Raw genomic sequence first — 18272 nt, 5'->3', positions numbered from 1 at the left:
CTCTTCTCTTCTTTTCCTTTCATCTCCTTTCTTTTTCCTTCCTAGGAGAGTTTTGAAAGACTAAATTCTGTTTCTAATGGAATTTATAAAATCTCTTTTTGAAGATATTGTTTAATTTTAAAAAGCAAGTAAGGGACGCTCAGTGGTTGAGCATCCGCCTTCAGCTGAGCTAGAGGGCATGATCCCAGAGTCCTGGGATTGGTCCCTATGCAGATCCCCACAGAGACCCTGCTTCTCCCTCTGCCTATGTCTCTTCCCTTCTCTCTCTCTCTCTCTCTCTTTCTCATGAATAAACAAAATCTTTAAAAATAAATAAAAATAGAAAGCAAACTAACTATCCAAAACTGTCCTTAATTATTTTAAGTATATTTTTTCTTAAGGAAAAAACATTGTTTCTAACTGACTTTTCAAGATCATGGCAGCAGTATCGAATCCTGTGACATCTAAGTAATGAGCTTTTTTTTAAAAAAAGGAATTTTGCATTTTTTTCACCTCTGAAATTAATTGTATTCGTGTATGCAAATGTGCAAAATCTGTAAGACCTGAAGATTTCATCGGATTTAATTATATGAATTTCTACAAATCCATTATTAGTATGACACAGGATCTAGCTAAGAGTTACTGTTAACTCTGTGAAGTCATAGGCATAAAAAAATCATTATTTTTATAATGAGAAATGAATGCTATTGAACAAAATATCTTTGCAAATAATTTTGGGAGTCTGCTATAATCTGAGAGAAAATATACACTCCACTAATAAATTCTATTTGTCTCACCCCACTATATGTTATCCATTAGAGTTGAGACAACTCTCATTGAGACATTGACTATCATAGGGGTGCCTGGGTATCTCAGTCAGTTAAGTGTTGACTCGGTGTCTGCTCAGGTCATGACCATGAGGTCATGACATTGAGCCCCAAGTCAGGCTCTGTGCTGAGCTGAGCATGGAGCCTGCTTAGGATTCACCTGCTGGCTCACTTTCTCCCTGTCTCTCTTAAAAAATACAGTTTTTAGAAAAGAAGACATTGAATATCATAAGTGCAACACAGAGAAGAACAATAAGTAAGCACAATTCCCATAGACATTTCATTTTCTTCAAAAAATAGTGAAAACTGTTGTGTAAGATAAATAAATTTTCCCATTGTATAGGGAGAGGGCAACGAGTTCTTTTCTTTTAACAAAAATATGATCATTTACACAATAAGCCTGAGTGATTTGAAACATATTTCCTTGCGGCCCCTCACTGGGAACGAGGTGGTTGATTTGGCATGGGAAAGCTGACACTAACGCCAACAAACTGGAGCACTACAGCTAAAATATTATGACTCAGTCACTGGAATTTAGAATAATGATGGGTTTTTTATCTCAAAATATTTTTAAAGGAACAGATAAATTAATAAAACATTTAAATACATATACACTTCCAAGGCATATAGAATAATATCAAGTGATAGTGGGTTTAAACATCAGAGAAAACAACAACGAAACAACAGTAGTGGAAACTCAGACAAACTGAAGAGTTTTGATTTGACCAAACCATGGTCCCCAAGTCCAAGAACCTTGCTCAGTAGCATCATTTCTTAGGTATGTGTTCCATGCGATTTCATAAATAAAAACAAAACAAAACAAAACTCCCCTGTGCTCTTCCAATGGAATGGTGCTATTTGAAACAAAAACTAGAGTATATATAAATACAGATATTCTTCTTAAGAAGGTGGACCTTTAGGATCATTTTCTTAATGTTGTTCAATGTGATCTTCCTTTGTGGGAATTAAGGCCATTCAGTAGCAGTGTGTTATTACTGTCATTCTGAATCCATTAGAAATATTCAGGTGAGTTTGAGTAACAGCCTTTAAACCAAATTCTCCTTCTTTTGCTTTTAGCATAGTACTTAATAGAACATAAATTGTTCCTTATGTATTTTCGCCTATGGTATAGATTCTAAGAAAATATGAAACTTATCTCCTTTGCTCCTGGATATTAAGAGGAGCACTGGATGTAGTGAGTTTTAAGTTGTTGCAATTTGTCATTTATTATAATAACCAGTAACACATGGCTACATCTAATAAACTCAGTAATAGTAGTTATTGAATCTAGAATATTCTGGGCAGCCCGGGTGGCTCAGCAATTTAGTGCCTGCCTTCAGCCCAGGGCGTGATCTTGGAGACCCGGGACTGAGCCCCAGCTCCACGTCAGGCTCCCTGCATGGGGCCTGCTTCTCCCTCTCCCTGTGTCTCTACCGCTGTGTGTATGTGTGTGTGTGTGTGTCTCATTAATAAATAAATAAATAAATAAAATCTTTAAAAAAAAAAAAAAGTAAAATAGAATAGAATATTCTACCCCAAGTATAAAGTCTATGCTGGGGGATAGGATGGGGCAAAGAGATCTAATGTTTCATAAAAGTATGCAGTTTCCATTATCTTTGGAAGCTTTATTTCCTTTCTTTAAAATCGAATAAAACACATGCCTATAAACAGATATACACCGGTTTGCGAAAGAGACATATAACATGATTATAGTAGATGTTATTTTAGTTTGAAAGTTAAACTTGGAATACCCTGCCATATGGAAGAACCCAAACTTAGGGCGATGCCAAATAAGCCTTTTCTCTTAATAACCTTAAGAATATTAGCAACTTCAACTTAATTCTTAGGTCCAAATTATAAATAAATTTGCTTACATGAAGCTTTATATTGCAGTTTGATACATTATTTAAGTACATCATTAAGTATAATGATCTGCAAACATAATAGATTAGCTAAAAATGTTGGTATGAAATGCAGGTGATTTTGCACTAAAATTACACCAGCCTGTTTAAAATATTGAATTTATCATTAATTTTACCAGTGCAACTGTATTTTAATTGTTGTGATGTCATGCTAATGTTTTGAAAGAAGTTGCGAAAATAGTAGGAAGTGTTTCTGCTTGATGTTTATTGAAATTGTCAATAGCAACCCACCAATCTATTAATCTTCTAGCATCTATCCACAAGGTAGGAGAGGCTCAGACAAAATATTTTACCTAATATATTTTTAACTTTTAAAAAGAACATACTGTTTGGAGAGAGTTGGTCACAAAATTTATCACCCATTTTAGGAAAATGACCCCTTTTATGGTTCAATCAGAACCTCATCTAACATTCAGCAGAAATCTAAGATTTCAAGCTGCCATCCCCACTCCTGTTTCCATGGGAATAGACTTCAGATCAGAAAAAAAAAAAAAAGGATGGGGTTAGGAGCTTTCAAATAATCATTCAAAATCATGATGAAGCTTTTAGAGCTTCTTTCTTAGGTGATTATTTTGTAGCCTCTTAACCCCTTTTTGCCAATCTGTTTCCATGGAAATGTGACAAAAATGGCTGTCCAAGCCTCCAGCAGAGATTATTAGCATTCTTGTGAATTTCAGCTTTGGCTGCAGTCTAGGCTGGGCAAGATCTTTTTTATATCAGTTTTACATATTAACCTATACTGTTCATATCCGTTGTCCTTTTTCTTCATAATTTTTACTTTCTTTGAAAATTCCCATCACAACTATATACCTATAATCAAGATCAAATCAATTGTGACGTCACTGAAAAAGGCTTTAGTTTTACTATATAAGCCAGGACATGTAGCTGCAGAGTGTCTGAACTTTTAGACACCACGAGGAGACATTATTTAGTTACCAGAGTCCATGTGTGTCAGGTGTTGGTAGATAGGTAACAAGGATGGGTTTCAAAATATTTAGCAACCAGTAAGGTACAGCGCCAACTGACCAGAGCGGCTGGTTTGTACCCGTTAATTATCAGCCCTATTATCTAATAATAGGATATAAGATATGAGATATAAGAGAGTAAGCATTATACTCAAATAAATTATCCAAGGTCAAAAACTGAGCTCCCTATACAACTTACAGAAATGCTTAAGAGAGATACTGGGTAGAAATATATAGCAATCCATCTTTAAAGAAATCAAAGTTCATATGCTTGCATCATCTTTCATATGAAGGTCATTTGAAAATCAAAATCATTCTTATTATTGAAGACATTATGCTAAAAGAGCAAGAATATATATTTATGTCTTTGATAGAACCCCTGGCAAGATATCTTGTGTTAAATGTGAAAAAAAAATAACAGCATTCTACATAGATATTTTATCTGTCCTACCTTCTAAAATTTGCTGAACAGATCAATCTACAATTTTTGCTAAGGGGAATCTAAAGTTCTGATTGACCTTATAAAGTATTTTTATTCTTCAGAACTCTGTTATTTTTCTATAGTTGGAGCTTTTCACCCACAAAGTCTGTCTTCTGACATTTGAACTGAAAGAAAGTAAATTTCAATTGGTATTATCTGACTTAGGTAGGTTACTAATTTAAATGTAACACTAATGTACTATAGATACTAATCTAGCTTGATGCTTTCGTTAAGTAAGTTATAACAACAATAAAATAAAGCAGCCCAATTAATTTTTCAAATCATCATTCCTATTCCCAAATGCAATTTGCCTTTCTTTGCATAGTGGTTAAATACATAGCCTTTGAGAGTAGGATTTGGTTCCCAGGCCTTCAGCTTGTTCATGTAAATAAAATTTACTGGAACACAGTCATACCCATTCTCATGTTTTATTTTTCATAAGTTTCTATGGCTGCTCATCACTAAAAGGATGTAGTTGAATAGTTTACAGAGACCACATTGCACAAAAAAACTATTTATTCTCTGGTCCTTTAAGCAAAAGTTTGCCAATCCCTGCTCAAGGGTTTAGTTGTAAAGAGTATACCATTTCGGGGCAGGAAATTCTGTAAGTAGTGAAGTCTTTTTTTTTTTTTCTTTTTTTTTTCTTTTTACAATCCCTGCTCAAGGGTTTAGTTGTAAAGAGTATACTATTTCGGGACAGGAAATTCTCTAAGTAGTGAAGTCTTTTTTTTTTTTAATCCTAAAAGCAGTCTATTAATAATGGATAAAAATATTATTTCCTGGTGTCTGTACTTACATCCATGAATTCCACATTGGCTTTGGGACCAGTTGTTTCATTAAGAATTTTAATAGCCACAGGAATCTTTACTGTTTCTCCTTCAGGTACCCAGATACCCTTTGGGAGGAAAAAAAATCACTTTAAATCCATATGAAGATACACAAATTTATACCAAAAACAAAATTTAATTTAACCACTCAATCTATTAAAATCTTTAAAAAGTAATTTAGAAGTTTGTTATCTGCTTTCATTTTCTGAAGATGAATCATATATTTATTCTGCTCTCAAACTGTTTACTATTATACTATAAAGCATTACTATTATAAACTTCAATTTGTATTGTGAAAAAGGCTTTCAGGGGTGACAAAAATGAAATAAAATATAATAATATTAGATTTGGATGATATATCTACTTCTTAAGCCTTGGAGAACACTGTTCCAGTTTTGATCTTCAATTGTCTCATTTGCAGTTAGAAGATTGGGCTAAGTAATGTTGAAGGTTCTTTTCAGCTTTAATATTATTTAATTATTCCGCAACTAAAACAAATACAAATATAAAAAAGCATATTCTCATGTTCCTAAAGTTTAGACTGATTTAAGAATTAGTTTTCGAAGGTGAATATTTTAGAATTAGTTTTCAAAGGCAAGTACTAGAGAGTACTGAACCCATATTACTTTGGTTTTATTATCAAATATTGTACATATGTATATAAAATATTTAAATTGGTCATTGCCAGTTCTCTCTTCTTACAAAAAAATAATTATAGTATCTGAACAGGATCTACAAATTGGAAAAGTATAAAGTAGGTAGGGTTTAAGTCGAGTACAACATTAAGGTAAATAATAGCATTTCTGAGTAAACAATTCAACCATTTGAATTAGGACAATAATTTTGATAAGACATAAGAGGATTCATTAATTATCTAAGATTTGTTTTGAAGCATATTGTCCTAATTGAACACTAAAGCAAATATGAAGTTATATGGAAAAAAAGAAAATCTCAAATTTTAATTTATTAGCTCTAACATCAAAAAAAAGTCTTCTTAGTCCAGTTTTCTTTTCCTTTTTTTTTTTAAATCTCTCAGCAGCATTCATTGCCACCACCCACCCTTGCTTGACCCAGTAGGCCTGAGGAAAACAGAGTAAGGGATTCTTAGTCTAGTTTTAACATTAAGACGAAAGAGGGAAAAACTCTTATTCCTAAAGAGAACATCTCTAGTTTTTCTTAATATCAGTTGGTTGTAGTCATAAAGGAAATACAAAAAAGCTTTTCACTTTGTACTTCTATGCTAAAACATATATCTTTGTGTTATTGAAAGTTGAAAAAATGCAAGAGGAGACCTAAGCACAAGAATTGTTAAAAAGTCAGAATAATACAGAAATAAAGGCTTTAACTATTAGAAGGTGAATTCAAGAGTTATGTTCTTTTTAGAGTGAATAGGGACACCTATATGTCAAATACAAAAAAAATAAGCCAAGTTCCTTGTGGTATAATTTTAATTATTAATGCACAGATGGGGAGGGAAAGCTGGAGATCCATAGGCTACATTTTCTTAGTGATATCTAGGGTAGAGAAAAGGATTACCATTTATTCAATAAAGTAACCACAGGGTGGTGACTTTATAAAGATATAGCATCAATATTAAAATATTCCTAAAGCATACTTTTGAAATAAGAATATAAATTCAGTGTGAATTAATTTGTACTGCTTTTTAAATAAGTATAGTCATTATTTTCTAGGCCTGACCAGACAAAAATTCAACTACACTAATACCCATGATATTGGTTCAAATCTTTTGTGCTTAAACACAGCATATCTCCAATCAGGAGGAAAAAGTCAACAAAGTAATTAGCTAAGCTAATGTGCATTTCAGTGGTCAAGAATAGTTCTTTATAGTTTAAGACAATATGCCCTAGTAAGGACTAAGATATTAATTAAAACTTAAGATCAACCATACACACTGTAGGTATAAAATTCAAAGATACTCATGGAACTTTCAATACAAGTAATTTCAGTAAAGGGACAATGCTCATGGACAACAGGCAAATAGTTGTTCATAATAAAAATATTTATAAAGCTTCATAATTAAATGTCTTAATGGGTAATTTTTTCCTTCTGAGGTCACTAGATCATATTTTCTTGAGTTAAATGCTATCCATGATTTAAAATAAAATTCACTTTCTAGACCATACCATCTTTAAAATAAAAGGGCTGATTATTTGCCAGGAACAATACAAAATTGAATTATCATTGAAATGGAAGTTCATTATTTCTAGCATAGTATAAATAGAAAAACACAATAAGTTGTATTTCTTCAAATATACAAAGATTCTGAAGGCTAGAAAGTACCAAGTCAGCCTAGAATATTTTCTATTCAAATTAGGCACTCAATTAATAATTTTGAGTTCAACTAAACAAAAATGTATACTAAGAGGTTAAGAAATTTCTGCATTTTGGCCTTAGAATAAAACAATTTTATTTTAAGGAAATTTAAATTATTTTTGGAACACTCAGGAGAGAAAGTTAAGGTTTATATTCTTATTGTTAATATTTTTTTTTAGATAAGTATTTAAGTAGAAAAAAAGTGAACATTTTTTTAGAAAGTGCAAATTTCCTAAGATCCAGTCCATTTTAACAGAAATATTTGTAAAAACTGTAGGCTTGCCTATAGCTTTAAGAAATATAAAACTGTCAAAGTAAAATTTGGGGAACTGTCATAAGGGACATTACAAAAAGGACTTAGCACTTACCCAGCAGGGTTTCTTATGCTTGTTACTTACATTAAAAATAAATTTCACCACAATTAACCTTAAGCCTGGCCTCTGAATTGGTCTTATAATGAAGCTAAATAAGTAAACATGCAGATGACATTATTTGAGGTTTGCCTTTCCAAAAATATCTCTCTTACTGGAAACCCATGATGTCACCCTTTGTTCTTTCTAACCTGAATTTCACAAATAAAGTCACCTTTTTAGTTCGCATATAACGGTGAGGGCATCAAAACTGAAAATTTTCTGTCGAGTCATGTCAATTAACAGGTAAGCAAAAAAAGTGGTTTAGGAACTAATCCTATCCTGGAAATAAATCAACACCTTTGTAGATCCTAAAGAAACAGGCAGTGCTATCCTGATGGGGAGACATGTGGATAAAAGAGCAGAAGAAAGGAAGAGCAGGGATTAGGGCATATCACTCAGGCCTGTCTGGGAATCCACGGAGCACTGTGTAGGGGTCCAGGAAAACAGGCTAGAGCTGTGTATTTTAGATAAGGGCAAAATTTGCCAACAGGGAGATGATATCAAAAGTGGATCAGAAGGGCATGGAAAGAAAGACTATACTGTGGCTTTTGTGATAGTTTCCTGCTTTCTCATGATGGTATCCCTCCCCGCTTGCTCAATAAACACGAATGAATTCATTTGTGCAGCAACTTCTCAATATGATACAGGTTCTCCTCGCTGAATATTAAAAGGAAATTAAGTTGGCTAGAATGAGAACTCTGGCTATTATTTAAGACAAGTCTGAAACAAAAAAAATGACTGGTGGGGAGGGCTATTCATTTATTTATTTATTTATTTTTTTACTTACTTTATAAACTGTTCCAAAAGCACCTGAGCCAAGTACTTTCACTCTTTTAAGCTCAGTTTCTTTCAAAATACGAAGTTGAGCTTGATTGGGCGCCGTGCCACTGGGAGTTAAGGGTTCTACCAACTAGAAAACAAAAAGAATACAGGTTATAAAACCTTCAAGTCACCAATCAAAACTTTCCTCTTTTTCTCTGCCTGCTTCTCTTTCTCATACATATAAGAAATACACAAGCACACTTTCCTTGACACACAATATTTTTGTTGTATGGATCACTGGATCACTCAAGATTCCTTAGGAGTCTATCCTTCCTCTTCTCATGCTTTTTGCCTGGGTGAACACAAGTATAAAAGCGTGTCTACTTTGAGGCATACTGAGCTAGGAGATCTCCTGCCCCCTGAAAGAAATGTAGGCTAATTAGGGGCTCTTCATCTTACTTTATGAAGTCCTTCCAGTTTTGGCCTCTCCAGCTAAGACTCGGATCTTAGTTATGCCCATGTACTGGATCAGTTTTCTTTCTTGTTTTAGGAGATTCAATACATAGCAAAATAAAATCTAGCGAGGAAGCCAAGACCGATGCGTCCAAAGAGAGAAGTAAGAGAAGAAAGTAATTTAGCACGACGTCCATATCCCAGGACAGTGCTTCTAAAACTTTCATGTACATTTGAACTACCTGAAGTTCTTGTTAAAATGCAGATTCTAGTTCAGGAAGTGCGCGAGAGGGGCTGAAATTTGCATTTTTTGTAGAACTCCAGGTAATATCTATGTATGATGATGTCCTTTGAACACATTTTAAGTAGCAAGGCCCTAGAGTAACTTACAGATCAAATATTCTAAAATTCTATGAATTGATTCAACATCTTAAGGAAATGCTATGGAATGCGTAGGAATAAAACAGTCGCCAGTGAGAAAGTTTCACTAGTTCTGGCTTCCTGGAGGAGACACACCTTAGAATTGGTTTTGAGGGGCACCTGGGTGGCTCAGTCAGTTGAGTCTCTGACTCTTGGTTTCGGCTCAGGTCATGATCTCAGGATCCGAAGCTTAAGCCCTGAGTTGGGCTTTGCCCTCAGTGTGGAATCTGTTTGGAATTCTCTTTCTCCTTCTGCCCCCCCTCCTGTTTGGCACCTGGTGCATGCTCTCTCTCAAATCAATCAATCAATCATCAATCAATCAATCAAATCTTTAAAAAATAACATAAAATTGGTCTTGAGATAATAAAAATGGATTGACCTGGAGGAGGGTATTGCCATTATGAAGAACAGTTTGGACTCAGCATCAGGAAGAAGGAGGAAGACATAAAGCAGAATACAATAGAAGGTGGGACAGATCTGAAGGATGAGATTAGGGTGGGAAATACCAGATCATAAAGTGGGCTGGCTGTGGCCAAAAGGGACAAACTCAGGTAATTTTAGAGGTTCATTTTAAATGCCATTTAGCCAGAGAGGATGAATAAGCTGGAGAAAGGTATATGAGACCATATATATTGAACACCAATAAAAAATAAATTTATATAAAAAAAGGTATATTAATGTGTGCCAATTTCTTGCCTATGTGAGAAAAAAAAAACAAAACAAAATATAAACATGAGAAAGGCTCTATGTACCAAAAGTCTGTATTTCATGTTAAAACTTTAGGTTTGTATCTGTGCTTGGGTAAAAAAGCAAGTAAGAGAAATTGAAGTTTCTCTTTTTAAAGTTAAATAAAGGGACTAAACTTTAAACTCAGACAAATAGCTTGTTCTTCCTCAGCATAAGGAAATAATTAAAGGCAACTCTTACTCAAATGGTGTTGAAAACCATCACGGTATATCAGTGTCTGTTTACAGTGCTAAGTGCACTGTGGCCCTGTGGCTTGGTTATTATTATGCTTCTGTGAACATCATGGTCTACTTAAGTAGCTGAACAGAATCTGGAGTCTAGGTAAGTGTAGCGATAGTAAGAATTTGGAGATGATAAAAATTATTAATAAATTTAAGCCACTGTCTAAAAGCTTAACAACAAATATGATCCCATTTCATTTGCAAATTTATATTTTTAAAAATGTATATAAAGTCACATAAAATAAATCTCAGAAAAAATTACACAATTCCTTGGTAAAATTGGAAGAAGAACCTCTGTCAGAGAGTTTCCTTCATTTGAATCCAATTCTGCTGTGCAGAATTTGTTTAGTAGATTTTGATACATATATTGCATGTATATAATCAGGAACTTTAATGAATAATTTTTTAAAATCAGATAAAAACTTATTAAAAATCATATGCAAAATTGGGGACTAGACTTCAGCACCTTGGGCCATATATATTTAAAATATATTCTTCGGCATATAATACACCATAATTTCATATTTTGAAAACTTTACAATTCTACCTGAAATGTTTAGTCTTCTGCAATTTTCTTAGAAATCACTTAAAAATTTAAACAAACACATTTTTCCAGGAATTTGAGAATGATACCTTTAAAAGAAGCATTGTTTCATTTTGCAAGCCAGAATGATGGAAAGAACGTCAGGTTTAAATTTGTAGGTTTGTACACCAGTACTGCCACTTATAGGCTTAGGAAGCAATTTACCTCTCCTAACCCTTTATTTCACACCTGTGAAATAGGTACAGCAATAATTACCTTAGAAGTTTGTCAAACGATGAAATGGGATGTAACATAGCTGGAAAACTTAGGAATGCTGCCTGCCATATTGTAGCACTGAATCTGTCACTCTTCAAGGGATAGGATCACGTCCCATTAACACTTTTTAATCACAGTATCTGTCACAGGCATCAAGCTTACAGTGCATCTCGTAAGTATATATTGAAAAAAACATATTTCCTACTTTTATGCATGTAACAGAAGACAGACAATCTGGAGCAATATGATTTTGGAAAAGCATATTAACTCTAAGTACATTCCAACAATATATCATGCTTTAACAAGTTTTTCACATCGGAGACAGATTTCTAGCTGTAGTATTTAAGGATTTGAGTTGATCCTCTTAAGAATCCCTCTTCTGTTTAGATGATAGAAAAATCATAGTTATTTACTTGTACTGAGAGAAAGATGGGAATTCTACAATTATCTAATCCAGTGCTAAGTAATAACTTTTTATAAAAAAAAAAAATACAGTCTGCTTATAAAACCAATCAGTATGTGTTTATTTAGTAATGAAATGTCAATTTGAGGGACATTCCTAGAAAGCACTATATTAAAAAAAGAAAATAAAACAATTATTTTTATAACAATGAGACTTTCCTGCATGTAGTTAAGGGACAAAATTCATTTCCTATTTATTCAATCACCTAAATGTCCACTGCTGTTCCAAGACTTCCGTTCCTGTCCAACTCTAATTTACTTCACTTTTTAGAATTTTCTCCATGACTGCCCCAAGCTGGCCATGAGGGAGGATTGTATCTGCCTCCAGCATCCTTGCTAAACTGAAAATATGCACAGCACACATGTTGTGCCCAAATTTGTATTCACGTGTGCGAGGTTAAAAATGACCGAGTTGATCTTTTGTAAACATCCAGCTCAAGTAAAAATGACTATTTTTTTTTCCTCGTGTATATAACATCTATCTTATGCTTGAACATTTCTATTGATAAGAAAACCCATTTTAATTGCAGACAAGTCCAATTTTTAGACATTCTTTCCCGCATGTAACTAAAGTAGTTTCCTGAACATTTCTCAGGATTCTTCTATCCAGTTTCAACTTCTGGAGGAAGAGAACTAAAATTTAATTCATTATCAGCTTGCAAAATTTATCAATGAATATTCTCATTCCAGTCTGTTAAGAGGAAAAGTCCGACTGTCACACTGACAATGAGCCAAAAAAGAGACCCAGCGAAGGTTAAGTCTCAGAACAGAATTGCTCTGAGTTGTTCAGACAGCCATGGATGTGAATATCAGGAGAAGGAGGGAAGGTGCATGTTGAGAAGGATCTAGCAATCCATAGTTTTCTGTAATTGTTTTTCCCCTGTAACCTACACAGGGATAACTATCATCTTGCATGCCAGAGAACTCAGTGTGGCAATATAAAAGAAATTATAATAATTTGTGGGTAATTTACATATTCACAATAACTAACATGCATAACATTAAATGCTTCCCATAAATTGTGTGGTAAGGTCTGTGTGATTACAATAGTACGCTTTATCCTGTATGCTCAGCTTTTCACTGTTGGTATAATGGGATCAGTGGCTACCAATTTAATGACCCTAATTAAAGCATAAATTGCTTGCCTTATCTGGCTTTGTTTTGAACCAGAAAAATTTTCTCTAACATTTTTCTAGTCCTGCTGTTGAGATATCCTCTACCCAGATGTTTTCTAGTTGTGCTACTGTAATATCCTCAAACTCTAGCGGGATTCCTCCTCCAAAAGAAACAGATATGTCTTTTCAATAAGATCTGTCATTCAAGAAGATAATCTTCTTGGCCCCTGCTATTTGTCCTCTTTAAGTCATGAAACTGCCTTGACTACTTTTACTACATACTCTGATGTTTCATCAACTCTGTATAACATATTGTGAACTATAAACCCTCAGCAGGAAATTGAACAGAGTTTTCAGTTGGATTAAAAAACTGAATATCATCTGCACCCCTAAATCTAATGAAAATCCTTAAACAAACACACGGAGAGGAGATAAACACCTCACCTCTGTTTCCAGAAACCTTCTCAAGGCTCTTTTCTTTTTAATGCTCTTCCTTCTAACATAAACTGCAAATGTTAGACCCACGATGACCAGGATGAAGAGCCCACCGATGACTCCCGCTGCAATTAGAGGAGTTCTGACCACCAGAATGAAAAAGAAGAAGAAGAAAAATGTAAGAAGAGAGACAAGACAGAGAGAGAGAAAAAAGAGCAGTTGTGCAATACATTATCCACATATCTCAAATCTGGTCAGAAGAAATACAAATAAAAAATGCATTAAAGCCATCACAAAATTTTTCTCAGGACAAAAACTAGTCCTGCTTTTTGTTTTGCTTTGTTTTTTTAAATAGTAAACCATGCACATCCAACTGGTCTTTGGAGATGAGCAGCCACGGCATGCCATTCAACAACAACAACAACAACAACAACAACAAAATATGACAGAATGAAGAACATGTGCCAAAATGTTGATACACAAGCATTTTAAATTCTTTTCATTTTACTTTTTCTGTAAATAAATGGAAATATATTTTAGTAATGTTGTTGTATATAATAGTATTTTCAACATTTTCTCCAAAGCAGGCTTTCTCAACAGTGGCACTATTGACATTTTGGGCTGGACACGTGTTCACTTTGGGGGACTATCTTATGCATTTTTGTTTATCAACATCCTTGGCCTCCGCCCACTAGGTGCCAGTAGTACCCAACCCTCCAGTCATTACAATTTCTCTAGATATTGTTGACTGTCTGCCAAAATCACCCCCCTCTTGAGAACTACTGCTCTACAGTAAAAATAAATTGTCTGAAGATATGTGACTCCACACCTCTAAAGCATGAGGGTAGGGATAAGAGAGATGTATTGACAAAAGCACTGTTTCAAACTCCAGCTATGAAACTGTACTAGGATAAAGGGGAAAAAATTAAAATAAATAAAATAAAATAAAATAAAATAAAATAAAATAAAATAAAATAAAATAAAATAAAATAAAATAAAATAAAAGAATTGGGTCAGACAGGTTTTCAGAGTTATAATGACAGGAGTAATTGCTATTATCAAAAGTGTACCAAGCATCATATACCCAGAAAAGAGGTCTACACATTAATTATTACAATTAAAGGTGTAAATAATATTAAAAGGAGGTTAGAAGAGATTCATTAGAGATTTATATTCTTAAAGTGTTTCTCTAATACACTGTTTGCTAAGATATAATTTTGACACTAATCATTTATTGTTTTCTAAGGTAAGCTTGTTCCTTGTTTGAAAATATTTATGGTCTTAACTTCTTGTTCTAGAGTAGAGTAGTATCTAGGAACTTTCTATGGTCAGAGCCCTGACATATATTAATTTCATGCGTCCTAGCAAAGAGCCCAGAGTATAATACATAGGTATTACCTAATACATATTTGATCATGAAGCCATGACATACAAAAACGAAAAATGAACTTTCTGCATGTCCATGATTTCCATAGTATTTTATCTTATATTCCTTTTTGCAGAAGAATCTACTCTATATAGCTATATTCTTTTAGAGAAAAAAAAATTACTGGCTCTTGTAAAATAAACGTTTACTCAAAGACACATCAGAAATAATGATAGCGGATGATCCTAAATAAAATTTTTAAATTTTAAAGAGCTCTTGAAAAAAATCTGTTACTTCTATAAATGAAGCCATGTCTTTTAAAGATTATGACTGTTATATTGCCATATAAAACTACAGAAAAACCTTAAGAAGTAATTCATTCTAAAGGTTGTTTCCTGACAGCCGAAAGTACTATAGCATACTGGAATGTTGCTATAATTCAACTAGATTTTCCTAAATGGAATTTTATAAAGATATAAAAATCTATGCTGAGAAAATTAAACTGTAGTATGGACACAAACTCATCATTGTGATGTGTTTTGGCATGTGTAATATCATATTTTTGAGCATGGCAGTTAAATATGTATTTCAAAAAATATTTTAAGTTTTCAATCCAAGGCATAATTTCCAGCTCAAGTGCCTAACATATCCCTGCAAAAGCCATTGCTACACAAAGAGTTGTAATTTCGTTTCTTCAACCCAGCATTTTTATTGCAAAGGATTTATGTAGGCCTCAGAGTGCTCAACACTTTGTTAATTGTAGATTTGAATTAAACTCGAAACTTCCACTGCTTATGTATTTTGCAAAAGGATAAGTGGCATGGATTTATGAAAATATATGTCAATGTCACTGTAAATTAACAGAAAATGCTCTATTTTGTTTCTGTTTGTTTTCCAATTTAAGAAGAATCATTCCTAATAGAAGAAAATAAGACCTCTGCTTCCATTCTTTCCATTTAATTTCGGAGGCTATCAATTGTCATGTCATTACTACTTATTTTGGTGATGGCAATGAACATAAAACACTCGAAAACTCAAAAGACAGTAATTTCTGTGTTTTTCTAGTTAGCATTTACATTCAATATTTTCCCACAGCAGTTTCTTGGTTGATTTGCATTTCTTTACCACTTTTCTTCTCTTTCCACCCTGCAAGAGTGGTAGAGGTACAAACAACCTGAAGAGGTAAAGAACTAGAGTTCCTACAACTAAAAAAATCATGCAAAAATGTTTTGTTGGACATTTTAAGTGGTAAAATTCTTCATATTTCACAAGAATTTATTCTTGAAAAATTAATCGTAAACCACACAACTAAGCAACCCGGGCAAATTGAGAAGGGGGAATATTCTGTAGACAATTTGTATGTTCTCTTTAATAAGCGAATATGAAAAAAATGTACTGGTTTTGATTAAGAAGACTTATTAGTCATAACAAGATGTGAAATGTGATCCTAGACTGGACGTTAGTTTGGACAACCATTTGTACAGCCTTTTTTTAGGTAACTTGAGAAGTTTGATTATGGATTAGGTAGTAAATAAGATAAAAATGTACCATTATGGAAAAATGCAGACTAGAAATTTAAAAATTGAGTTAGAAACAGCAGAATTTCAATGAAATATCCATACGTGCACATGTGCGTGCGTAAGATCTAGAATATAGAATAAGATACTGACAGTACTTGTCTTTGGAGAGTATGACTATAGTGCTCATATTTTTGTATTTTTACTAATGGGAATTTTCTAATTTTATACAATGTTTTTATTTTTCTTTTAAAATAAAAGTTTTGGGATCCCTGGGTGGTGCAGCGGTTTGGCGCCTGCCTTTGGCCCAGGGCGCGATCCTGGAGACTCGGGATCGAATCCCACGTCAGGCTCCCGGTGCATGGAGCCTGCTTCTCCCTCTGCCTGTGTCTCTGCCTCTCTCTCTCACTGTGTGCCTATCATAAATAAATAAAAAAAATAAAATTAAAAAAAATAAAAAAGATTAAAATAAAATAAAATAAAATAAAAGTTTGTTAAATTTAAGAGAAACAGAAATAAATCATTATCTAAAAGTTTTGTTTTATAAAAAATGGCCTTATTTTTTTTTTCCTCAACTGTTTACTTTGCATCTCTTCAGTTAATTCATTTCACTATCCTCTGTGTACTTTTACCATGTAAGGAACCTCTGTAGATATTTTCTATTCATTATAGTTTAATGTGTCTGAGACTTTTGCCACTCACTATGTTGTGTACAATTAACATGATGCTTCATAAAACCAAGCTCATCTGAAAAGCTAATACTACTTACACATTTCCTACTTTCCACAAGTTTGAGGATCCCTAGATATTTTAGGTGTAGGACAGAGGACCATTTTTTCCTGAGAGTTAATGCTTCAACTCTTTATGAGAACCTTTTTAAAAAGGAGACAACTACTTAAGTTTTTTTTTTTCTTAATTACTGTCTATTCTTCCTAGGTATGATGCTGGCTACTGCCAACCAAGCTATATTTCTGAAAGACAGTGTTTCTTTTTTATACGTGAGTCAGAGTAACCTCTTAAAAGGCTGAGATATGACACTATGAACAAGATCATAAGGGTGAAATGCCAAGGGAACTAAATGCTCTTGTCATCACTTATCTCTAACAGGAGTATTGCTTATTTATTGTCATTTACCTATATATTATAAATGGACAGGAACCCTAAAATATCAAATGCCAATTCTACGCTTATCAAAAGGATGTAATCAACTGATAATTTACCTTATTCTGTGATTTGGAAATACTATAATGAAACAGATATTCTCCCATGAGTCATAGAGAGTAATATAATAAAGATTCTGAATCACAAATGAACTTGGCTCATTTATTTTAAAACATATAATTTGGTTTTCATAATTTCATTTAGAAGTTCAGAGACAACACAGTGTATTCCATTCCATTCCCTTGAATCCAATTACCCATCTTAAACATTTATCTATAAAAGAATGGTGTCTCCCAAAACTGTATTACTCATATAAAAGAGATATTCTTAACAGTTATTGAGTGGAGAATATAAAATGTGAGAGAAAACATGAAATCTGAATTTATAAACATCCAAATATTTTCCTTCATTGATTGGTTTCTTTCCAGATCAGATCAGGAAAAAAAAAATTAGTAAAGTCAATATAATTTATGATTAAAACTCAATGGCTCTAAGACTATTATACCATATTCCACTTAATGTCAAGGGCAGGCTATCCTCCAAAAAATAAAATTGTTAACTTAGTAATACTAGTATTCTGACTAAAATTGTCATTGCAAAGAATGCTAAATCTATAGATTCCTTCATACATATATACCAATAAAAGGACTTTAATTTTATAATATGGGTATATTTTCTTTATTTCTTGAATACAGAATCATTTTCAACACAGGTATGAGAGACAACCTCAAGTCCCAAAACACCAATGATATAACTTGCAACCAACAGTATGACTTTAAATCAGTGAGCTCCATTTCTGGAAACTTCTAAATTAAATAATGTGGACATGGGTCTCAGAATTCATTAGATCAGACTTAGAGTGGATTCACTGTTTATGTCTGGTTACTAAAGGTTAAGCAGAATTTTTAAAAATTTACATAGGAAGTAAAAACAATAGGCTAGTCAGAAAATTTTAACTAGGCATTTTTTGTAAAATAAACTTTAAATAAAATGGTAAAATAGTGCCTCTAACATTATTTTTTTGCATACCTTTCAAATCTGCATGATTTTTCCTTAGAGTGCATAT

At 33.2% G+C, this 18272-nt stretch overlaps 1 protein-coding gene across 4 annotated transcripts in view; it reads right to left on the bottom strand.

Moving 5' to 3' along the window:
* ERBB4 (erb-b2 receptor tyrosine kinase 4) overlaps positions 1-18272 on the bottom strand; it is a 1095199-nt gene that overhangs the window by 205136 nt on the left and 871791 nt on the right. For all 4 annotated transcript variants that reach the window (XM_072742096.1, XM_072742098.1, XM_026002035.2 and 1 more), the window contains exons 17-19: positions 13172-13304; positions 8536-8658; positions 4971-5069 (exon numbers count right to left, since the gene is read on the bottom strand). In XM_072742096.1, coding sequence (XP_072598197.1) covers positions 4971-5069; positions 8536-8658; positions 13172-13304 — 355 coding nt within the window. The remainder of the gene's footprint in view (positions 1-4970; positions 5070-8535; positions 8659-13171; positions 13305-18272) is intronic.

Source organism: Vulpes vulpes, chromosome 16 (genome assembly GCF_048418805.1).
Source record: "Vulpes vulpes isolate BD-2025 chromosome 16, VulVul3, whole genome shotgun sequence".
Lineage (NCBI taxonomy): Eukaryota > Metazoa > Chordata > Mammalia > Carnivora > Canidae > Vulpes > Vulpes vulpes.
The sequence above is the reverse complement of the archived record's forward strand: the minus strand, read 5'-3'. Positions and strand labels throughout refer to the sequence as shown.